General features: G+C 49.0%; 1 protein-coding gene across 22 annotated transcripts in view; it reads left to right on the top strand.

Annotated features, from left to right (window-relative positions):
- ATOH8 (atonal bHLH transcription factor 8) overlaps positions 1–24,753 on the top strand; it is a 102,869-nt gene that overhangs the window by 32,603 nt on the left and 45,513 nt on the right. For 6 of the 22 annotated variants that reach the window (XR_013526419.1, XR_013526412.1, XR_013526414.1 and 3 more), the window contains one exon: positions 50–1,200. The exons of 3 other annotated variants lie outside the window; for them this stretch is intronic. Coding sequence is in view for 2 of the 19 variants with exons in the window: in XM_008980393.4 (XP_008978641.1) it covers positions 50–55 (6 nt within the window). In the remaining 17 variants the exon portion in view is untranslated. Of the gene's footprint in view, positions 1–49; positions 1,201–6,890; positions 7,014–14,002; positions 14,601–24,753 lie in introns of those variants that run through there. 13 more of the 22 variants (XR_013526410.1, XR_013526416.1, XR_013526411.1 and 10 more) reach the window with 8 other exon arrangements.

Genomic DNA, 24,753 nt, shown 5'->3' with positions numbered 1-24,753 from the left:
AACCAGGTGGAGTAAGGGCAGCTTTCTTATGGCTGCTCATGTCTTTCAGGAGTGACTGGCTACAGGAGAGACCGAGGCCACAGCTGTGAGCCCTCCTACCCATCAGGCCTGAGGACAAGGTGAGCTTGCACAGTCCAGCCTGGTGGTGTTCTCCAAGATGCCACCAGACACCCAGACCACAGCCTCTCAGGGTCGGCCTGGAGCACGCCTGCCTCCCTCTCTCCTCTGCCCCCACCTAGCCACTCCGAGGCTGCTTTGCACTTTGCCCTCTGCCTGGTGGGGAAGGGAGAGATCAGCCCCTACTCACTCAGAGCCCAAGGCCCACTGTCCAGCTGCGGAAGTTCAATGCCAAAGATTCAACAGAGACACCGAAGGAAATGGGGTGATAAAGCCCCACAGTGGAAAGCCACACCGTTGCTCTGTGACATTTGCTCCACCTGTTGCCTGCACCCCATCTCAAGCCAAAGATGAGTCAGCGGTTCTGCTAGGAACTCATGGAAGGGATGGGCATTTGGTGACCCGCCCCCAGGGCACTCTCTCCACAGGGCCTTGCTCTGGCTGAGTGCAAGACAAGCCTTGGGGGCTGTGAGAGGGAGGCTGGGGTGCCTGAGCAGGGCCAGGAGTGGGGCCTGAGATCCCTGCCTGCTCTCTGCCCTTCATTGGCTACCCAGGCTGCTGGCCCCAGTTGCCAGTGTCCCCTGGGTCCAGGCTCCTTGGGCCCTGAGCATCACCAGAAGGGAGTAAGTAGGAGAGAAGCAATATTACCCGCTCCCCCATGCCAGGGCTTGCCCCAGGGCAGGTGCCTACGGGTCTCTGCTCCTCCAGCCAGCCTCTCCTCACTGTGCCATGGGTGCCCATCCCAGGCAGCCAGCACCATGGGCGGCCCCTGCTATGGACAGAAAGAGAGTTTTTCTCTTGTTTAGCCTGCCCGTGGCCTGAGGATGGAGTGGGGGCTGGGCTAGCTGGAGCCATCCTACTGGGTGAGGTGGCTCCCCACTTGGAGGCTGGCAGTCTGTCTGTTACAGGGTGTGCAGGGGCAGAGGAGGAAGGGACCAGGGACTGGGCCAGTATGTGGGGGTCAGTGGGCATGTTCAAAGCCAAGGCTCGCTCCTTCCTTGTGCTCCAAAAGCCAAAGCTGTTCACGTCTGTGCTCAACCATCTGCTTCAAATTGAAGTAAAAGCCCCAAAATGTCAAGAAAATACTTGTGTGGAGTGGACTCTGTGGGTGACCAGGACTCTGGCCGGTCGTCGGCTGGGGTGTGTGAGGGAGGAGGTTGGTCTCTGCCTCCAGGTTGAGAGCCTTTCGGGAGCAGACACTGTACAGGTGAGAGTGTGTATGTCTGTGTGAGTGTGTGTGTCTGTGTGGAAGTGGGTAGAGGGCGGCTCCCACAGTAGTCTCAGCCTGGACTAGTGACCAGGAGGCCTGGTCAGGAACACATGAGGAGCCCTCTCTGTCAGCACTGCACTTAATCTGTACCGTGGATTCATGAGATGAGGGCCCCTATTATTCGCTCCATTTCACGGATGAGGAAACCGAGGCCTCAAGAAGACAGGGCCAGTTGGTGACAGAACCAGTTGTCGAGTCAGGATGGCCTCACTCGGAATCCTGTGCTCTCAAACCCTTTCCAGCACCACCACACCCCGTCCCAGCCCAAAGTCTCTTTGTGTCCTTGTCACACGGCTTCATCTCAGTGGGCCTAAGATAGGAACAATAAAGGCCCATTGGGACCAGGAGAAGGGGTGATAAGAAATAGGAGAGCACTGTCAAGGCCGAAGGGACAGGGCTGCCCAAGAAAAGGGGGAAAGGAGGGAATTGGAGGCTGCAGCCATGCAGGGCACAGTTTGTGTCTTGGTTTCACCTGTGTCACTTTCTCGTCTCTGCTGCTCAGATTCCTGGGCTGGGGTGGGATTGGCTGCAGGAAGCCCCCCTTGCACTAGTGTTTCCCAGGCTGCCCCTTTACCGAGGACCACAGTATGTGGGCTGTCCTGGATCCCTGGGCTGGCGCAGAAACAGGGGACCCAGGTGGCCCTGAGCACTCTGCAGAGCAAAAGTTCTCTGGAAGCCAACTGGACACAGTGGGTGTGAAATGGGGTCACAAGGGTCCTTTAGGAAAGTTCAGCCACCCTGTGACCCCGGCACAGATAACAGCATTGCTCTCTTGTCCTAAGGAAGCAGGACATGTGGACCAGCCAGCATCAAATTGTTGACATAAAGGACCATTTCTGTTACTAAAGGGTATGGAGTGTACCCCCATTCTGCTGCCAAGGGAGCAGACCCATGGCCTTACCACCCAGAGACGGCCCATCCCCTACCTCCCATCTCGCTTCTGCATATGGTCTTCATTACATTCCTTTCATTCTGAAGCATCACTGATGGCCAGCTGTCTGTCAGACACTAAGATAGGCATGCCATCATGGAGCTCCAGGTTCTGTACGGGGTGGGCGGCGGGGTGGGACAGACAGGTAGACAAGCAAATAATTATAATTGCAGTCAGACAACTAAGGTATTGTCAGGAGCTTCAGGAAAGAAAGAACTCCCGGGGCGGCTCTCAGGAAGGATTTTCCTGGAAAATAGCCATGGGACTTGGGTTTTAAAAGGTGAATAGAAGCTTTCTGAGAAGGGGAATAGAAGGGCTTTCTATGCAGAGGAGCATTCAGCTCTGGCAGGACATTGGAATCACCCGAGGAGATTATTAAATATTTGTATTGATGGGCCAAATTTCATCTTCAGAAATTCTGATGTATTGGTCTGGGGTGTGGCCTGGTCTTTCACAAGCTCCTCAGTGATCTTAACTTGCAGGCAAGGTTGAAGCCTTGGGCTCTAATCTACAAGAAAGTGACTTAGAGCCACCGATTTGGGAGACAGGCTGTGGATAGATGCGTGTGTGTACACATATGTATATATGTGGATGACTAAAAGTCCATGCTCTCCTTTCCTTTCCCAGCTTCCTCTCCAGCACAGCAACCTGCGTATGCAAACACATGCACACTCCCTCTCCTGTGCACATGCACACCCACACATACACTCGTGTACATTTCCAGAAAATGGAATTCCATTTCAGATAGATTCAGCTTCCACTGGCAGTCTTCTAAACAGTTTTATGCAAGCACCATGCAAGAAGACCCTCAGCAAAATATAAACTGTGAGGAGCTACCCTCACGGGGCCCCGTGAAAGCCCTTTGCAGTCCGGTCTTGGGTTTGTGGTCAGAGTCACCTGTGAATCTGTTTGTAGCACACTCTCCTTGCCCTGTTGTCTGCTCTGGGTCACCAGGCACAGGCCATAAAGGGATGAGGGGACCCTCTCCAGGGGCCCACAAGATCGTCCTAGGTGAGTCTGCCTGAAGCCCCACGCATGCACACGCATCTCTATGTGTGTGTGCCAGGCTCCTGCGCTCTGCAGGACAAAACCAGAAAGAACGGCTCTGGGAGTTGGAGATCTCAGCTCACAGACCAAGCTTTGCAAGACTCTCCAAAGACTCTGTCTACAGACTGTGTGCTGCTTCCTGGGTCTTGCCTGAGGCTATCCCAGAAGAGAGGGTTAAGTTCTGGAGATGAGGTTCTGAGCAAGTGTCCATCTCTCCACGCTACACTCCTTCCTGTCTCCATGGCCACACCCTTCATGGCCCTGTGCTGTCCTCTTTTATTCCGGATTTCTTGACCTCCACCAAACTCCCCTTTCTCACAGCCAGTGGAGGCATGAGTAAGCAGGTCCCAGGGGCCAGGCACTGGGTAGCATTGCCATGTGCAGGGACCGTGTTGGAAGCTGCAGGTACAAGCAGAGCCCCTCTCCTCAAGAGCTTACCAGTGAGTCTGGACAGAGGCACAGGGACAGCTAATTAGGGTAAGACAGGGACCACACTGTGGTCAGCCATCGGAAGCCGGCTAGTGGGGTGAGTTGGAGCTACATTTTCCTCCCTCCTATGCTGCTTCCTGAGACACGAACTGGTCATTGCCAGCAGCCTCGGAAACAAACATCAAGACTCAGACATCTCCAAGGACACCCTTTGAGTGGATCTGTACCATTGTTCTTGTCTTGCCCTCTTGCTGCCCCCCATACCTTCACAGCTTCTTTCTGTTTCCTGGTTCCAGGAAGATAGCGGTGCACAGGGTCCCTGGTTTGTGGGGAGGGGCTGGCTTCACCTTTACCCCTGGGATTTTTGCCCTTACACGTGTCTCCCTTCTGGTGACCTGGACCCCAGACAAACTATGCCTGCCTCCCTGAAGCCAGGCACCCTGAGTAACTCAGATTGACAAACAGTGACAGCATTTTACAGAACTGTGGGCACGTGTCTAATGTCAGATGGTACTATGAACTCCTGGAGAGCAAAGTTTGGATCTATTTCAACCCCCAATCCTTGAAAGGGCCTTGCAAAGTGTATATATTGGTTTCTTTGTTGAATGAATGAATAAAACATGGAAAATGAGGTAATTCACTCATTTTTGTTTTCTTCCTACCACAAATAACTCCCAAGCATCTAATTTGTTCAAGACCGGGAGGAAACAGGCCCCAGACCAGGTAATCTTCTATAAGGCTTCAGAGAGGCTTGAAGGGAGAGGGGCTTAGAGCTGAGAGAAGCCTGGCCTTGGACCTTTTCCCTCTTTATGTGGCCAAGCCTTTGTGAACTGAGCTAAGAGGGCAGCATCATTGCAGACATGCTGGCACACGGGCACTGAATGAACAGTTGATGAATGTGTGGATGAATGAACGAAGGCCGCCAAGCCTCCTTACAGCCCCACCTCAGACATCACTAATCAACAGTGGCTCTGTTTCTCCAGGGGTTCCCACACTGCCTGAACTCTGCTCCAGACAATGTTCCAAGCAGTTACTACTAATCAATCGGAGAGATGAGCTGTCTCTGCCACCCTGGTCCTGTGGTCTCCCTGGAGTGGGCCAGCCTCCTTGGGCCACCCCAGCATGGCGTGTTTGAGATTATAGCAGGAGTTCACCTTTGCTCCTGCTCACAGACCATGTGGCTGCCTCCTTACTGGCTTCCTTGTCAATGGTCCATCCCTTCCAACCCTGCCTCTGCCATGGCTGATACAGGTTTATTTCCAAAGTTCTTGCCCATGCCCATTGCCTCCTAACTACAGCCCAGGCTCCTGTTGCCCAGGCTGGAGTACAGTGTTGTGATCTTGGCTCACCACCACCTCCGTCTCCTGGGTTCAAGAGATTCTCCTGCCTCAGCCTCCTGAGTAGCTGGGATTACAGGCATGCACCACCACTCCCAGCTAATTTTTTTTTTTTTTTTTGTACTTTTAGTAGAGACGGAGTTTCACCATGTTGATCAGCCTGCCTCCGCCTCATAAAGTGCTGGGATTACAGGCGTGAGCCACAGTGCCTGGCCAGCCCGGGCTCTTAGCTGGTTATCACAATGGTCTTCTGCGCCCTCCAGGTCTACAACATCTCCCTCTCACCACGGTGTCTGGGCATGCCCCCAGCTTAGCCATCTGAGGGTGGTGGCCCAGTCCCATCCCAAGGTATCATTAGCAGCCCCTCTCTCTCAGTCCTGACCCTGTTTCCTTTTCTCTGGCTGCCCATGAAATAGGATTCTTTCTGAACTTAATGTTTGCTGCAATGGAAACAGTTCCTTTTTGTCCTAATGTTCCCCAGCATTGCATCCCGCCTGGCGCCTGGGTCCCCAGGGAACTAGTTCTTTCAATCCCAGAATCTGGGCAGAGAGGCCCTACTTAACCCGACAGCAATGACCTAGGTTGCCACCCTCCTGCTCTCGGGGCTCATCTTTCCTTTTCACATATAAATAAAAACATCACTCCTGTGCCATGTTCAGTGGGAAGCCACCCCAGCATTGCCCATGTCTCTGAGGATTCTCGGGGGACTTACATCCCTGGCTTTGATCTTTGGGGCCCGCTGAATTCATCTCTCACTCAGTGGCTCCTGTAGCTGCTTCCTTCTCTCTACCTTGGGGCCCTCAAGGGAACACAGACACCTTTCCTCGATTTCTCCAAAACATCCCTCACCCAAGGCAGTGGTGTGGAGAGGAATGATTTTTTTCTTTCCTGATGAATTTTTTAAAATGCTTACACTCATGAAAAAACTAACAGGACCTTGCCACTTACTTCCTAACGTATGCAGCTAATTTCATGTATTTTTGACAGGTTCATCATGTTTCTGGCAGTTATAAGTTTTTTCCCCCTCTGGCTTCACTCCCTGGTGCTACATTTCTGGACTGTGACTCACCGACCTTGTCCCACATCTGGCACTTAAATCTTGTCTTCTTTCTTCATTCTAACGTCCTCCCTGCCCCTCTCCATGCCCATCACCACCAATGTGGTGGCTGATGGATAAACCATGAGCAAATTCAGCAGCTGGTGAGGGCACTCACCCGCCCTTGGCTGAGCAAGTATCCAGGATCTCACCTCTGGGAGAAAAGATGCACCACCCTGGACCAGCCAGCCTCTCCCAGGGCTCTCCTGTCACCAAGTCTTGTCCAAAGGCAGCAGATGGGCCACACAGCGGGGAGCAAGGCTAGGACAGAGCCTGCCCCCTCTCCAAGAAACCGGCAGAGCCAAGCCCGTACCCCCAACCACCTCCAAAGCCATCTGGCTCACAGACAACATGCTTTCATCCTCTGGGATTTCATTCCCAGCACCACAACCAGAAGTTTCTAGAGAATTCCACTCTGGCAGGCACACACATGCACACACACACACATTTTATTTTTTTTAATAAGGAACTCAAAAATGTTTCCAAATCCCAGGAAAGGAATCTCCATTTTTGGAGAAGAAAATAGAACAAAAACAGCACGTTTATTTATTTATTTATTTATTTATTTTTGGTATGCTTTGAGATGGCTACACTGACCTTCATTTTTTAAATAAAAATCAGGACAAGAGGTTTGAGGAAGATTTAAGTGCTTTTTCTGCACAGGTCCTGGTGTGAGAGGCCGCCTGGAAAGCCAAATGTTGTGATCAGGGGAGCAGCCCTAAGATGACTAAGATTAGGCTGTGTAAGAACCACTGACTCAATGATCCTGTCCACTGAAGACCACAGGTAATATACCCTTTTCCTAAAGGCACTGAAAAGTCCTGCAGTAGAAACGCTCATTTAACTTTTTGAACTCAGTGCCTCTCAAACTTATATGAACACTTATCCTTTAAAAAGAATTTTATTATGGTAAAATATACATAGCATAATACTGAGCATTTTAACCATTAAGTGGACAGTTCAGTGGCATTAAATACACTCATAATGTGTGCAACCATCACCGTTATCCATATCCCAAATGTTTTCATCCTTGCCAACAAAAACTCTGCGCCCATTAAACAATAACTCTACCTCCTCCTCTCCCTCACCCTGATAACCTCTATTCTACTTCCTGTCTCTATGAACTTGCCTATTCTAGGTACTTCATATAAGTGGAATCACACAAAATTTGTCCTTCTCTGTTGGCTTATTTCATGATGCATAATGTTTTCAAGGTCCATCCTCGTGTTGGCATGTATCAGAGTTTCATTGCTTTTCGTGGCTGAACAATGCTCCATTGTATGGAGAGACCACATCTGTGTTGATGGAGAATGCTTATCCTTTATTTCAGGGACCTATCTCTCATGGAACATCAAGAAAGCTCCCCAGAACACAGTTTGGGCACTGTTGTCTTTAGGAGCCACTAGAATGTTGGGATTTGGAATGGGCCAGGGTGTTCAATTTCTTACCCACACGTTTGCCCCAGGCACTGAAAGAGGACTTCGGTTAGCTCAGTCTCCAATCCTAGGGCAAAGACTGAAGCCCAGAGTGGGGAAGCTGTCTGGGAGGTACCCAGGGAGTGGTGGTCAGTGGTCAGCCCTGGGGGCAAAGCAGGGGCCAGCCTTGTTCTCTAAACCCACAGGATGCTTGGTCCTGCTGGGAAGGCTGACAGCTCGGTGTCGGTGCCATCTGTCAGGGCTGCCTTCCCTGGTTTTGAGAACAGGGCTGGACAGGAGCCAAGTTTGAAGGGAGCAGTTGCCTGGAGGCCCTGGCCCCTTTTTGGCAGCCTACAGGTCCTGTTCCTACAAGGAGCTGGACACGCTGTTCTGAACAACTGCCCCTGCCCCCCCCATCAGCACCTCCCACGGAGACCCCTTTCTAGCAGGCAGACATGCTGGGAATTAATGAATTAGGAGGCCCAGAACCCCAGTTCAGGCAAGTGAGGAGACACCCAGAGTTGAGCCTCCAGTGACACGGGGACAACATGGACCTCTCTGAGAACCCGAAGGTCTGGGCCCCAGCTTGGCCTGATCCTCCACTCCGTGCCCGTAACCTCTGAGGTCACTCCTGGCTCGGCAGTCTCCCATGTGGGCCTCACACTGCCTTGTCCTCCCCCAGTGCTGGCATTCAGGGTCAGATGAAAACTCCCCTCGCTGGCTCTACTGCCCCACCTGGAGACCAAGGGCCACCCTGTTCTTGCTGGAACAGTTGTACTTCTCCCCCGAGAGATTTTCTTTTGAGCCAGAGAATTATTTGAAAGAGCAAAGACCTTCCAGAATTGTTAAACAAAACAGCACAACATAGCATCTCTAGACAAATTACAAATAAACGAAGTTCACCCTTCAAATCTGGATAAAGTTCCCCTCCCCAGACCTCAAACCTGTTGCTCAAGTAAAGCTCCTTTGACCTTGGACCAGACCTCCCTGTGCGGGGGCCCTCCCAGGTCATCTCTCACTGCTGTGGCCAGGTTCCTTGCATCTCCATCTGTCTTCCTGGCTCTGTTGTGCACTCCTGGAAGGTGGTGAGTGTGTCTGGTCATCTTCCCAGGGCAGAACACAGGTGCTGCCAGCCTGGCTAGAAAAGCTTTTCACGATTCTCTGCCCTGGTGAGGGGCTGCAGGGTCCTCCTGCCCACCCCAGCGCAGCCCGGCCCAGCCCAGCCCTCAGGTTATCCAGCAGAACCCAACTGAGATTCAGGTGTGGAGGGAAGTCTGAAGTAGGATGAATGCTCTTGAACTCAGTACACGAAATGACTAAGAAGCTGGAGCCAAACGGAGCAGACAGTGAGGGGAAGCCCAAGAGAAGTACCGCGCGTCTCCAGCCCAAAGCCATTCAGAGGGACTGAAGTGAATGTCTCATGCACAGGGCAAGGTGGCAGTGCCTGTTCCTCCCAGGGCCTGTCCGCAGCCTCCAGCCCCAGGTCCTGAGCCTCCCCGCAGAGCTTTGTTGCTCTCTCCCACTGAGCCAGGCCTGTCATCAGGACCCCCTTTCCTCTCCACAGAGGCCAGCACTCTCCAGGCTCCAAAGCTCTATCCCGCCCCATTCTGCCTCCACTGCTTTCCTCAGTGCGTGGGTTCAGCGGCAGCAACATCTGCGGGGCACCCTCTGGCCTGCGGGTGGTCACAGAGTGCCAAGGGCCCTGGTGCTGGTTCTTGGCCCTGCCACTCACTGGCTGCATGACCCAGGGCAAGTAGCTCCCCTCCCTAAGCCATAGTTTCTCCCTTTGTAAAAAGTGGTTGGAAGAGATGATGACTAAAGCCTCTTCTAGATACATAACTATCTCGCTGGGTATCAGTTGCTCATTCAACACAAGACTAAGTTAAACATCTAAGGAATTTCTACTCGAAATCCAGCATTTAGAGCCAGCCCTACCCGCTGGGCATCATCCACGACAGGCAGGCAGAGGTATTGTATTCCTTCTGCTTTCTCCCTCAGCAGTGGCCTCGGCTGGCCTGTCCTTGCCCAGGTCCTCCAGGCCCCTCCCAGGGCTGTGGCCTTCCTCTGGCCAGGTCCTTAGGCAGGGCTTGTTTCCTCCCCGGCCTGAGTACCTTCCCGAGGAGCCAGCGCCTGTCCCTGCTGCCCAGTGCTTCCTCAGAGGCAGGGCCTTGGCAAGTGCTGCCTTGCTACTGATGAGACTTAATTAACGGAGGGATCTGTTTTCCTCCTGGCCCTGGGAGAGAGGCCGCCGCCTCGGAGCTCAAGGACACAGGGTCCCTCATTGTTCTTCAGAGAAACGCAGCTGCCCCTGCGCAGCTGCTGCCCCAGGCCTGTCAGCTGCTGCCCCTATTCTCTGAGGGCCTTTCCACTCTCCTCCCTGAGAAGCTTATTCAAGTGCCCACCAGCAGCGATCCTCGTCCTTTCCCTGAGCTGGTCTCTTCAGGGTGTCCATGGTGCTGACTCTTGGCCACTGCAACCTCTGTCTCCCCGGTTCAAGTGATTCTCCTGCCTCAGCCCCCAAATAGCTGGGATTAAAGTGTGCACCACCATGCCTGGCTAATTTTTTTTTTTTTTTTTTGAGATGGAGTTTTGCTCTGTTGCCCAGGCTGGAGTGCAGTGGTGAGATCTTGGCTCACTGCAACCTCCACCTCCTGTGTTCAAGCGATTCTCCTGCCTCAGCCTCTGGAGTAGCTGGGACTACAGGGGTCGAGCTTTTGACCTCACTGGACTGGACCTATCAGGTATCAGAGGCAGCCCTTTCCCCTGCTGAGTTGCTGTCTTCAGTGGCTCTGCAGCTCCATCTCCCTGGTTTGGTTCGTGCTTCCCTGACGGCTCCTTCCAGGCCCCTTTTGCCTGTTGTCACACTTTGGGGCTCAGCCCTCGGTACTCCCTACTCACTCAGGGCTATACCCTACATCGGCTGCTGACTTCCAATTCCTGTCTGTATCCCAGAGATGGATAGGAATAGATTTTGCTCTGTCTTTTACAATAGGCATTCCTATCTGTATCACCCAGAGCGAAGCTGAGTCCTTGCCTTCAAGGCCCTGTGCTACCTGTCCTGACAGCTCCCTGGCCTCACCTACTCAGCTGTCCTCTGTGTAGTTCTTTGACACACCAAACCCAGCCACCCTTTGCATTAGGCCCTTGCACTAGCTGCTCCCTCTTCCTGGAATTCTCTTCCCCCAGTATCCACTTGGCTGGTTCCCTCACCATCTTCAGTTCTCTGATCTAACACCACCTTCTTAGTGAGGACTTCCATGATGGCTCTATTTTATTTATTTATTTATTGCTTTGAGAAGGAATCTCACTCTGCTGCCCAGGGTGGACTGCAATGGCACGATCTTGGATCACTGCAACCTCGCCTCCCAAGTTCAAGTGATTCTCCTGCCTCAGCCTCTGAGTAGCTTGGATTACAGGTGTGCACCACCACGCCTGGCTAATTTGTATATATATGTATTTTTGAGACAGAATTTTGTTCTGTTGCCCGGGCTGGAGTGCAGTGGTACAATCTCAGCTCACTACAACGTCCACCTGCTGGATTAAAGTGATTCTCCTGCCTCAGCTTCCGGAGTAGCTGAGATTACAGGCACATGCCACCACGCCCAGCTAATTTTTTTTGTATTTGTAGTAGAGACAGGATTTTACTGTATTACCAGGATGGTCTCCATCTCTTGGCCTTGTAATCTACCCACCTTGGCCTCCCAAAGTGCTGGGATTACAGGCATGAGCCACCGTGCCCGGCCAATTTTTGTATTTTTAGTAAGACGGGGTTTCACCATGTTGGCCAGGCTGGTCTTGAACTCCTGACCTCAAGTGATCTACCCACCTTGGCCTCCCAAAGTGCTGGGATTACAGGCATGAGCCACCGTGCCCAGTCAATGGCTCTACTTTAAATTGCAACTCCCCTTTACTTCCCCTAGCACCGTCTTTCTCTCTCCTCTGCTTTATTTTCTCCATATTGCTCATCACCCACTGCCACGCTATGTCAGTTTGAAAACCCTATCACCTCCCTCTAGACCATAAAGTTCCTGGGAGCAGGGGTTTCTGTTTTGCTGACTATCCCCAGTGTCTAAACAGTGCCTCCTTGGGGCTTGTTGGAACTAGGAATGCTGTCCTCAGCCCACAGTAGCTGATTAACAAGTATTTGTTGTACCTATGGATACGAGCTTCATTAAATGTACTTGTACATGTATCTTTATGTCCTGGTGTTTGACTTCTGTACACTAGGTCCTGGAAGTGGGGTTATTCTGTCCAGTGTATGTATATTTCTAATTTTAATAAACTACTCCAGACAGCTGTCCCAAGAGGCTCTAGCAATTCATGCCCATTTCCCTGCCTGTGCTGGATGTTATCACACTTGAGTTCCTGCCAGTCTTCTGGGGAAGCAGGGAAGGCATCTCATTGTTTAAATTTTCATTTTCCTGCCTAATAGAGAAGAACATTTTTCATGTTTATTGACCACTTGAATTTCTGTTTCTGTGAATTGTCTTATTCATTATAGCCTTTACCCATTTTTGTTTTTACAGGGGAGGTGGGTAGGGGAGGACTGACTTTTTCTAACGCGTGTGTAGGAAGGAATCTGTTTTGTTTTTTCTAAAATCATTTCAGGTAATTCTGATACTTATGGCCATTCTCCGTGCTTTTGCTCTAGTATGAAGACCCTCCTGGTCGCACCGCCTGGCAGGCTCTGGGGTCCTCTATGGGTTTTAGAATGAAAGGTTTTAAGGTTTTTTTCTTGTTGGTACTCTGTACTTTCTACAATGATCTTGTGTTACTTTTTTTAAAAGGATATTAAAAAAATCATAGAAAAATTCTTGTGCTGTAATACCAAGTGGAAAAGCATATGCAATTAGGATGTGATATACTTTCTGATGAGAACGACATAAAAAGGCTCTCTGTATGCAGAAAACTCTCGCTGTGAATGGCCAGGATGAAAACATAGGATTGTGGGTAATTATCTTTACAATAGGAAGCAGACAAGTGGGGGAAGAAGAGGTGAGGGTGAACCCCTAGTGGAAAAAGAGTGCCTGCTGGAATGGTGGCACTAGGGCTAAAATAACCTCCTTTTGTGCCTTGGCAGACATCACTAATTAATCACTTCAGCAGTTTCTACTTAGCTCCAGCTTGGCCTTAGAATCTTTCTCAGCACTGTAGTTCAGGGAGTGCTGCTCACAGATCAGAGCTGGCAGGCGACATTAAACCCAGTCACCAACCTTGCCTGAGCAGGGGGCAGCGCAGTCAGCCATGGCAGCTAACTCTCTTGCTGGGGCAGCAACAGGCTCCCTGGCAGCCCATGTGGCTGTGCTGGAGCTGCAGTCCAATTGGCGGCTCCTGCCCAGCTGTGCCCTGGGGGTGGGGGAGGCACCTGGGATCTTTTCAACCTGCACTGGCTCTCATCTCTGATACAGAGCATAGCTTCCTGGCATCCTTTTGCCTCCTAGCCCCTGGGGCTTGCTGGAACTGGGAACACTGTCCTCAGCCTGATGCTTGGCCTGTGCCTTTGCCTGGACATCCCCTCCAGCACCACACCTTGGCCACTCTCACTGTTTGGTCTGACTCTCCAGCCTCTGACCTCTGCTCTCATGATTTCTGGCATTACTTCTCTCCACTCACAGGGCATGGTCCCAGCTGTGACTTCATGCCCTGATGCTGTGTTCACTGGCACATCCTGACTGTCTACCCAGGCCCCCGGCTCTGCCCCACCTGCCTGCCGTGTAGGTGGCATGCCTCAGAGCTGACAGGTTCACCAGCCAGACTCACTGCACAATGCAGGAATTCCTCATCCATCTTCCACTAGACCAGCTTGGGGAGGGGGGTGGATTAGAAAGAATAGGAAAAAATATTTTTATAGCTTTTTCTGTTTTTGAAGAAACAGCAAATGATACAGAAAGGTGACATAGAAATATATGGGGAAATCGCCACTAATCTAATCCCCTGGAGGTAATCACGGTGACTGTGCTGGTGAATATCCTTCCCATCACCTCTCTGCCTCCACACTCTTTGAGATACACATATGCCTCCATACTCTTTGAGATACACATATTATCCTTACAATAGGAAGCAGACAAGTGGGGGAAGAAGAGGTGAGGGTGAACCCCTAGTGGAAAAAGAGTGCCTGCTGGAATGCTGGCACTGTCATAAGTGGCAACCTGCTCGTATTCAACCTGCATTTTCACTCAACTGTATGTTATGAGCATTTTCAAGAATGAAATGATCAAGGTCAATGATGAAAAAACGTGTTTTCCACCCCTAGAAGGTAAATTATATTCCACAGGATTCTTGTCTTTTCCTCCTAGCATATCAGTGTTTTTGCTTCTTCCGAAGCAGAAATGTCATTCATTTCTTGTTTCTCTCTTGTAGTAATAGACCACCAATTTCTAGTTGTGTGGACGGCCACTAGAATGAAGACAATGTATCTCAGCTTCCTGTGGAGCTCTGCAAGGCTGTGAGACTGAGTTCTAGCCAATGGGTGTGAACAGAAGAGGTATGCGTACCACTGCCTGGATGTGCCCTGTGCTAGGTATTTTTATATATGGCCATAAATTATTTGACAGTCCTTGTGCCATTAAGGTAGAGGCTTAATTCCCATCCTTTAAGCCTAGCCTATACTTTGTGACTTGCTTCTAATGCACAGAATGTGGTAGAAGCGATGAACACCTGAGGTTGAACTGAAGAGGGAGTTGGCTTCCTTCTTACTTTCTATCTCTTGTATTATCCACTCTGGAAAAAGCCAGCTGCCATGTCATGAGGCCAAGGTAGCAGCCCTGTGGAAAGACCCATGTGGCAAAGAACTGAGGCTTCCTACCAACAGTCACGTGAGAAAGCAATTTTGAAAGCAAGTCCTTAACCCCTGAACCAGCCTTCAGGTGACTGTGGTGCTGGATGACATCTTGACTATAACCTCTGAATTCCTGACTTACAGAAACTGAGATAATAAACATTTATTGTTTTAAATAACCAAGTTTTGGGTTGTTTTGCAACAGTAGACAATTGGTACATGCCCTTAAAAGGATGGATGGGTCTTCCCCTTCCCCTTTACCCTCTCTCTGGATGGAAGGTGAATGTGCAGTGTGCCATCTGGGATCTTGCAAATAAGGGCAACATGCTAGGGATAAAGGAGCAACAATATAGAGGGGGTTTGGGACCTTGATGGCTTCATAGGACAGGGTTAGCATAAGACATCTATGTGAGAGGAACATGAACATCTATATTAATTAAGCCAGAGCTTCCTAACAAATGTTGGGCTTTCCTGGGATGCTGTAAATGGGTTGCAGGTGTATGAAGCTACTGATCCCCTCTGTCCCAGGACCACTTGCTTCTGCTCATAAGCAGCCTTATAGACTGAATGTTTGTGCCACTCCAACATTCACATGTTGAAATCTAATCCCCAATGTGATGATATTAGGAGGTGATTAGGTCATGATGGCGGAACGTTTATGAATAGGATTAGTGCCCTTATAAGGGGCTAGTGAGACCAGAGATTTTTCCCTTTCCACCATATGAGGACACAGCGAAAAGTCACCATCCATGAACTAAGAGCAGGCCTTCACCAGACACCACTCTACCAGTGCCTTGATCTTGGACTTCCCAGTCTCCTGAACTGTGAGAAATAAATTTCTGTGTATAAGCTATCCAATGTATGGTAATTTGTTTTAGCAGTCTGAAAGAACTAAGACACAGCCTTATTCTTTTACCCCCATGAGCTACACAATTGTTACAATTTTCTCTGCATGCTCTGATGGAAATAACATTTGGGAAGCCTTGGGTCTCTGTCATAACAGCCAAATTTTATCTCAATGAATACATTCTCCAAAGTGAGGTGTGGCTTAGTACTTTAACATATGCTGCTCTCCTTAATCAGGCCATGGGACCCTCGTGCTCTGAGGGGTATGTCAGGTCTTGGTAGGTGAGGTGGCAGGTACTACAAGTGGTCCAGCTTTCTCTAGATCCCAGCGGTCCCAGGGGCTGGCGATCACTCCCCTTGCCTGGGCAGGGGACTGATTCTGCAAACAACAGGAGCAAACCCTCCTCCCGGCCTTGGGGAACCGCTCACAGTTTGCCTCTGACTCTGGCTCTCTTTCCCCCTGAGCTATGTCTGCATTCCAACCTTCCCTCTCTTCTCAGGCTCCGACCACTCAGGAGCAGAGGTTGCAACAATGTCCACCTCAACAGAGCTGAGCTTAATAACATCATTACTCCCTGAGGATGGTCATGGGTCACACACCCACATCCAACCAAGCCTCCTGTGGACAGAATTCTATTAGGAGGTACAGGACTGGGGCTTTCCTGATGTCACCCACTTAGAAGAGCAAAATCTCTATTTTAATAGCTAGGTGTCATGCACAGAATGTTTGTGTCCCGCCTAATTCATATGTTGACATTCTAACACCGATGTGATGGTACTCAGAGGCGGGGCTGTTCAGAGGTGATGAGGTCATGAGGGTGGAGCCCTCATGAATGGGATTAGTGCCCTTATCACAGAAGTCCCTGGGACCTCTCACACCCTCTTCCACTGTGTGAACACACCACTCAAGAAGATGGTAGCCTGTAACCCAGAAGAGGCCTCAGCAGAACGTGACTGTGGTGGTACCCTGAGCTCAGCCTTCCAGACTCCAGAACTTCGAGAAATACATTTCTGTTGTTTAGAAGCCACACAGCCTATGGCACTGTGTCATAGCAGCGCAAACCGACTGAGATGGTGAGGTTCACCCAACCCAGGCAATCCACTGGATGTGTCCTCCTCTCTGCTTAAACTCAGGGCTATATGAAATCAGAAAAGAATCCATTTGAGCATGAGTGACATCACACTATAACATGCGAAGCATACACATTTTATGATGCTACTTATGCAAACTTAGATCTAGATGACCAGAAAGATTCCACAGTGGTGGCCGAGTGTGGTGGCTCACACCTATAATCCCAGCACTTTGGGAGGTCAAAACAGGCAGATCACTTGAGGTCAGGAGTTCGAGACCAGCCTGGGCAAGCTGGTGAAACCCAGTCTCTACTAAAAATACAAAAATTAGCCAGGCATAGTGGTGCATGTCTGTAATCCCAGCTACTTAGCAGGGGCTGAGGCAGGAGAATCGCTTGAAACCTGGAAGGCAGTGGTTGCAGTGAGCTGAGATTGTACCACTCCACTCTAGCCTGGGTGACACAGCGAGACTCCATCTCAAAAAAAAAAAAAAAAAAGAAAGATTCCACAGTGGCTTCTAGTCTTACTGCCCAGTGGCTCCTCATTAATAACTGATGGGAACCCCAAACAGCATGGCCAGGAGACCGTGTCAGCTCAGACCTGGTGGGTCCCTCTCCTCACAGGCCCTGCTGCTCCCTTCAGCTCTCCACATCGCTCCATGACCACAACTGTTGGTCTTGAAATTCAGTTTTTTCTTTTTTTGTTGTTGTTTTAATTTCACAGCTCTTATTTCCAAACTAGTTCAGTCTCTGCTAAGGTGATTGTTCAAATTTTGCTTTGAGCATGAATTTGGGGGACTATTTTCTTCTCATTTTGGAGGGGACAATTTTTTATTGTGGTAAAATATACATAAGAAAATTTAACGTTTTAAGCCTTTTTGAGTTTATCATTTGGTGGCATGAAATACTTTCACAGTGTTGTACAACCATCACTGCTATCCATCTCCAGAACTTTTCATCATCCCAAATTGAAACTCAGAAGGTATCAAACAATAATTCCCCATTTCCCTTCTGTAACCCCTGGCAACTCTATTCTACTTCTGGTAGCTATGACTTTGCTTATTCTAGACATCTCATCTATGTGGAATCATGCAGTCTTTGTCTTTCTGTGACTGGAGAAATATAGTCACACTCCATGTGTTATGCACGGAATGTTTGTGTCCCACCTAGTACTTAGCATAATGTCTTCAGGGCTCACCCATGCTGTAGCACGGGTCAGAGTTTTCTTCTTTTTAATGGCTGAGCTCGTAAGTTTTTGTTTGTTTGTTTGTTTGTTTGTTTGTTTTTGGAGACGACGTCTCTCTCTGTCACCCAGGCTTGAGTGCAGTGGCATGACCTTGGCTCGCTGCAACCTCTGCCTCCCAGGTTCAAGTGATTCTCCTGCCTCAGCCTACCGAGTAGCTGGATTACAGGTGCACACCACCACACCCGGCTAATTTTTTGTATTTTTAGTAGAGACAGCGTTTCACTGTGTTGCCCAGGCTGGTCTTGAACTCCTGAGCTCAGGCAATCCGCTTGCCTCGCCCTTCCAAAGTGCCAGGATTACAGGTGTGAGCCACCGAGCCCGGCCATGTAAGTTTTTTAATCCATGGATTTCACTAAAGGTTGATGTTTCCAATACATTCTGCAAAATTCCTGCGGACACTTTTTAAACATGGAACTGACTTCTCTTTTTCCTGCATCATTGTTCTCTTCATTTCCTACACAGTGACTGTGTGACATCTGGTAGTGTCTGATCAGGTGTTTTATTCATTCTCTCGGATGAGAGGAGGTCCCCCCGGGCTGGAGGTCTATGCTGGCAGCAGGTGCCCCATGGAGTGGCACCGGTGGTGACACCAACAGATGCCCCTGTCTGATGACAGCTCTGGAGCACTGCCTGTTACTCTACTCTTATATTCTTTTTTTTTTGAGACCGAGTTTCACGCTTGTTACCCAGGCTGGAGTTCAATGGCGCGATCTCGGCTCATGGCAACCTCTGCCTCCTGGGTTCAGGCAATTCTCCTGCCTCAGCCTCCTGAGTAGCTGGGATTACAGGCATGCGCCACCATGCCCAGCTAATATTTTGTATATTTTTTAGCAGAGACGGGGTTTCACCATGTTGACCAGGATGGTCTCGATCTCTTGACCTTGTGATCCACCCGCCTCGGCCTCCCAAGGTGCTGGGATTACAGGCTTGAGCCACCGCGCCCGGCCTACTCTTATATTCTTGAAGGCTCATCAACATCATGCTTTGGTATCTTTCAGTGTGGCTGTACATTTCTTAGTTCATTTAATTCAAAAGCCCTGATGGGGGCTATGTGTCAGTAACCCTTTTAAATCTGAGGAAACTGAGGCCCAGGGAGGTGATGGCTCTTGCTGTCACAGGAAGTCAGTGGCAAGTGGGAGCTGATGACCAGGTCACCCAAGTCCAGGCCTGTTTTCTGTTACCCCTCAGGGAGTCTTGAAGGTGGCAGAGGCTTCAGGCTCCCTCCTTTTTGCATTGGCCTTTCTCTTCCTACCTTGATGGGCAAGGATGGAGTTCTAGGTGCTGGAGAAGGTGGAGAGATGGGGGAGAATGAACACCAATCTTTCAATTCCCCAGCTTGTGCAAACCTGGTTTCTTTTGAGCTATCTTCAGGGCTAAGTCTGACACTCTCAAAAGGAAAGGGTGGGAAGGTGGCAAGAGGGGCTGTGGCCAACTCCTGGGGACTGGGGCTAAAGTCACGAGGTTGGAGCCTTCCTCTCCCCCTGCAGGAGGATACCAGGAACTACAGCCATTTGAGAATAAATGATTCATGCATATGGTTAAAAAATTATGAAATAAAGGAAATGCAGTGAAAAAAATCTCTTCACTCTTGTCACCAGCAACCATTTCCTTCCTTAGAGGCATCAAACAGTTTCTACTCTTGCATATGTTTCCTGAGGACTGTTATGTATGCATATCCACATAAGTACATACGTATTTGTATGTATGTATGGGTATGTGTGTATATATACATTCTTGCTTCACTTTTTCCCCACAGGTAGTAGAATATTATACATACTGTCCTGTGCTTTGTTCTTCCTTCACCTTCATTTAATGTGTAATAATAACAGCACTGAACATTTATTAAGTGCCTACTATGTTCTGGGGTTCTGTGTACTGTTCTAAGAACTTGGTTAGTCGTCTTAATGCCTTTGATCCTCACAACAACTCCATGAGGTAGCATGAAAAATGGTAGATTTTTTTCAATCTTATATATAGTAAAAAAAAAATGTAAGTTAAAACAACACTAAGATACTATTTTTCATCCATCATGCTGTTGAAGATCAAAAAGTTCGCTAATACACGGTGTGGAAGAGGGTGTGGAGACATTGATATTCCATAGATTTTTGGTAAGCAATTCAGCACAAGCTATTACCATCATAAAGGCACAAAACTTTGATTCAGCAATTCCACTTCTAGGAATTTTTCCTGCAGATCCACTTCACAGATGCTGAATGAGTTGGGCAGCAATTATTCATGCCCCATTGCATAACAGCAAAAGACTGAAGATAGTTAAACATGCATCAGTAGGGACTGGCTACATGTGATATATTAACATCCATTTATTGAAATATTAGGCTGTGAGGTTTTTGTTTGTTTGTTTGTTTGGTTTTTGATGGAGTTGCCCAGGCTGGAGTGCAATGGTGCAGTCTCGGCTCACTGCAACCTCTGCCTCCCAGTTTCAAGCTATTCTCCTGTCTCAGCCTCCTGAGTAGCTGGGATTACAGGTGTCTGCCATCACACCCAGCTAATTTTTTGTATTTTTAGTAGAGATAGGGTTTCACTATGTTAGCCAGGCTGGTCTCGAACTCCTGACCTCATGATCCACCCATCTCGACCTCCCAAAGTTCTAGGATTACAAGTGTGAGCCACCGCACCTGGCCTAGGCTGTGAGTTTTTAAAAAATGAGTAAATTCTTGATGCACAGAAGTGGTATTAGTCTGTTCTCATGCTGCTAATAAGGACATACCAGACTGGGTAATTTATTTTTATATTTTAATTTTAAATCATTTTCTTATTTCTCTAAGGTATTTTGTTAAGAAACTGGGTAATTTATAAAGAAAAAGGTTTAACGGACTCACAGTTTCACATGGCTAGGGAGACCTCACAATCATGGCAGAAGGCAAAGTAAGAACAAAGCCACATCTTACATGGAGGCAGGCAAGAGTGTGTGTAGGGGAACTGCCCTTTTATAAAACCATCAGTTCTGATGAGATGGCTCACTATCACGAGAACAGCATGGGAAAAACTCGCCCTATGATTTACTTACCTCCCACAGGACCCTCCCACGACATGTAGGAATTATGGAGCTACAATTCAAGATGACATTTGGGTAGGCACATAGCCAAACCATATCAGACTGGCCAAATATGCCATATGATACTATATATTAACATTTATTTATTGAAATATTAGGCAGTGATTTTTTTTAAATTGAGTAAGTTATTCATGCCCAGAGATGGATGCTCTCCAAGGTGGAGAAGAAGTGCAACATAATGGTTCAGAATCCATCTCGAGTGCTCACTTCGGCAGCACACATACTAAAATTGGAACAGAATCCATCGCGAGCCCTGCTTCCTAGGTTTTAATTCTGGCTCTGCTGCTTATCAACTGTGCAAAACTGGACTGTTACTCTACCTCTCTGCACCTCCGGTTTCCTCATCTGAAAAGTGGGTCTTGTAATAATAACACCTTGTCATACCTCCAGCTAACCCTCTGACAAGGAAGAAATAAATGGTCGTGGTCATCTGCTACTGGGATTTTTTTAAAAACAGTTTTTACACAGCATGAATGCTGTCATAACTAACTGATACAAGTGCATAGTAGTTGTTCAATAAGTATTGCTTAATAGGAAACTGAGCAAGCCCTTTCTCTACAGTGGGGAGCTTCACAGGTTACCTGAAGAGCAACTCCATGTAGAGTCCAAAGAGGAAGCTCAAGGTTAATATTCAACACACAACCAAGGCACCTTTTATTTATTCAGCAGGCTGTTTTTTTTGTTTTGTTTTGCTCTGGTTTTTTTTCTTTTTTTTTTTTTTTTTTTGAGTACTGGCTGTGCTAGAAGCTGACACACATACAAATAGAGTAAGGATTGACCCCTGTCCTCAGAGTGCACAATCTCTGGAAGGAAAAGATTTATAAACAATTAATGATAAGTATTGTGCCACTTGCTGTACCAAAGGTATGCAGAAAGTGTGCAAAGGAAGGAGCAAGCATTTCAGCCCATGGTGGGTGTGGAGTGAAGGAGGTGAAGTCATGGGAGGGGTGGTGCCTGGTGACGGGTAGAGGGACAGAGAGCTGCAAAGGTCAGAGGAATCCAGTGTGGGAAGGGCCTTGAAAGCTTGGGAAGGAGTTTGAGTGATACAATTTTTTGGCAGAGGGGTGCCATGGTCAGGTTTCAGAAAGATCAATTTGGTGGCAATGTGGAAGGTGGGAAAGGTGGCGATTGCAGGGCCCAGGATGTGGGGCTGCTGACATCAGACCTCCCACCACAAGGGCAGAATTGACTGGGGACAATTTCTAGAGACAGGATTGATCTGGGGGCATGTGGCCCCACATGGGAAAAGAGAAGTCCAGGAGTTGGTAAAAGAAGTCCTTTCTTCTAACTCCCCTGCTAGGCACTGTACCAGTTAGGAAGGCACTTGGCTGCAGGCAACAGAAAACCTGGTTCTAGAAGTTTAATCACACGGGGTACCTTTTTCTCATAATAAGAAATTGGTAAATGGTGGTTGCTGACTTTGCTGACTTTGCCTCAACAACTCTAAGATTCTCATGGCCTCTCCTCATGGTCTTAATCTGGTTGGGACAACTCTAAGTATTGTCTCTACGTTCAAAAGAAAACAAAGAGGCAGAAAGGTTAAAAGAGAGGGCCACACCAGCTGCGTCTGTCCCCTTTTGTCAGGAAAGCAGAAGTTTTACTTGACACTAGCGTCCCACCCCCTGACTCCACCCGACTTCCACCTATACCTTATGGTCCAATCCTGGATGCAAGGGGGCTGGGGAACTGGGGAACAGACTTGTCATGCTTGATATAGACCAGCCATGGAGCCTCTATGTGGGACAGGCCCATTTCTATTCCAAATGAATTGGGTTTTTACGAGGAAGAAGGGGAAATGGATATTGTCAAGCAGAGGCATGTCCCCAAACATGACCAGAGTTGGCATTTCTTTCTTTCTTTTTTTTATTTTTTTTTTTGAGATGGAGTCTTGCGCTGTTGCCCAGGCTGGAGTACAATGGTGCAATCTCTGCTCACTGCAACCTCCACCTCCCGGGTTCAGACGATTCTCCCGCCTCAGCCTCCCAAGTAGCTGGGACTACAGGCGTGCACCACCAGACCTGGTTAATTTTTGTATTTTTGTAGAGATGGGGTTTCACCATGTTGGCCAGGATGGTCTCGAACTCCTGACCTCGCGATCCACCTGCCTCAGCCTCCGAAAGTGCTGGGATTACATGTGTGAACCAGCTCTCCCAGCAAGATGACATTTTTTCTGCCATAGGAACTCCTGGTACATGGCACAAATTCAGACATTCTGCCTTCTGGACCTGACACCGTGAAGCCCACTGTATTTCACTCCCATTCCAGGCCTATGCCTCAGTGGGTCCCAGTTCATCCCTGTCCATCCCAGAGGGGTCCTCTTAAATAGAGCCAGGCCCTAGGTGGAGGCAGTGGTCAGTGCTAAGCAGAGTGGGACGCAAGCACCATCACTGAGTTCCTGCTGACCCTTTCTGAGCTGAGCTGACACAGGGGCCCTGACACACATATAAGAGTGCATGTGTATCTGGTGAAATCTGGAACCATTCTAAGGGCTGTACCAAGTTTCCTGGTTTTGATATGGTCCTATGGTAACCTAACAAGACATTGGGAGTCTAGGTGAAGGATGCATGAGACCTCCCTGTACATTTCCTTGCACCTTTCTATGAATCTATAATTACTACACAATGAGACCAAAAGAATCCTGGCTGAGCACAGTGGCTTCCAGCACTTTGGAAGGCAGAGGTAGGTGGAACACTTGAGCTCAGGAGTTCAAGACCAGCCTGGGCAACATAGTGAGACCCCCTTCTCTACCAAAAAATACAAAAATTAGCTGAACATAGTGGTGTGTGCCCATACCAGCTCCTCAGGAGGCTGAAGTGGGAGGACTGCTTGAGCACAGGAACTTGAGGCTGCAGGGAGCCATAATTGTGCCACTACACTTTAGACTGGGCAATAGACTGAGATTGTGTCTCAAAAAAAAAAAAAAAATCTCTTCAGCCACCCATAAAAAAATGTGCTTTGTGGGTCATAGCATTCATATATTTGAACCCCTAAACTACTCTTAGTCATCTGACATGTCCCCGATGGGCTGAGGGACCAGCAGATCCCATCCCCCAGTGTCATTGCCTGGAATGCATGAAGAACCACCTGAGCCACTGCCACGGCCATTTCTCTGCCTCTTTCACTTTTACGGTTTTCACTGGGCCACAGCTTTTTATCAGAAACCCTTGGGGCCAGGAAGTTGTGCATTTTTTTAAGGGGGGTTAGAAAAGTTGTATCAGGCTATGGTATTTATTATGTAAATCCCCCTCCCCGAAAAGGAAGTGGGGCAGACCCTGTCATCAAACACATTCATATTACTGTAATTAATATTCACAAATGTAAGGTATAAATACTCCCAGGGAGTGAGATAAAGACAGACTAAAATTCTCTCATGTCACTTCAAGTCACCAAATGAGTTCTGTTCAGGTCAGATGTAGCCCTAGACACCACACCCGTGCTCACAGGCGCACACACACACAGCTGGTTTTCCGAGTTCTGGATCTGCAGAACAGAGCTGTGGAGCATGGCTGAGTGTGCCTACCTGACTCCTCAGGTGCCAGGCCTGGGCCCTGTCTGACCTATGGGTTGTGTGGACAAGAGGCCACTGTGCTCAGGGTTCCAGGGACCCCAGACTCCCGGGAGTGAGGGGCTCAGAGCTTTCCCAGCTGTTGCCCTCACACCCAGCCACTTGCCCCTAGAACTGCTGCACCCTGAAGCACACTCCTCCCCTTACTGGCTGGTTGTGGGTGTCATGATGTCACAGCACCTGGAGAAGAACCTCCCACCCCCAGCAAATTTTGTCCCCTCCGGAGAGCACAAGCACCTTATTTACAGCCCAGGGGGTTCCCAATCTTCTTAGACTCCAAGGTGCTGGGTCTGACAGGGGCCAGAGATGGAGCCCAAGCCCGCCCTGTTTTACAAATGAGGGAACTGAGACACAGAGAGGGTGAGTACCTAGACTCACACAGCAGGTCAGTCTGGGCACTGTTATGGGTGATTCCTGCCAGGGAGAGGGGTGCTGGGGGCATGTTTAAAAATCAGGGACTAGAAGAGCCTCTCAGCCTCAGAGAAGACATCTGGAGCAGCCTCCCAGCCACAGGGAGCTCCCCCGAGTCC

The sequence above is a fragment of the Callithrix jacchus genome, chromosome 14 (genome assembly GCF_049354715.1).
Source record: "Callithrix jacchus isolate 240 chromosome 14, calJac240_pri, whole genome shotgun sequence".
NCBI lineage: Eukaryota > Metazoa > Chordata > Mammalia > Primates > Cebidae > Callithrix > Callithrix jacchus.
The sequence above is the reverse complement of the archived record's forward strand: the minus strand, read 5'-3'. Positions and strand labels throughout refer to the sequence as shown.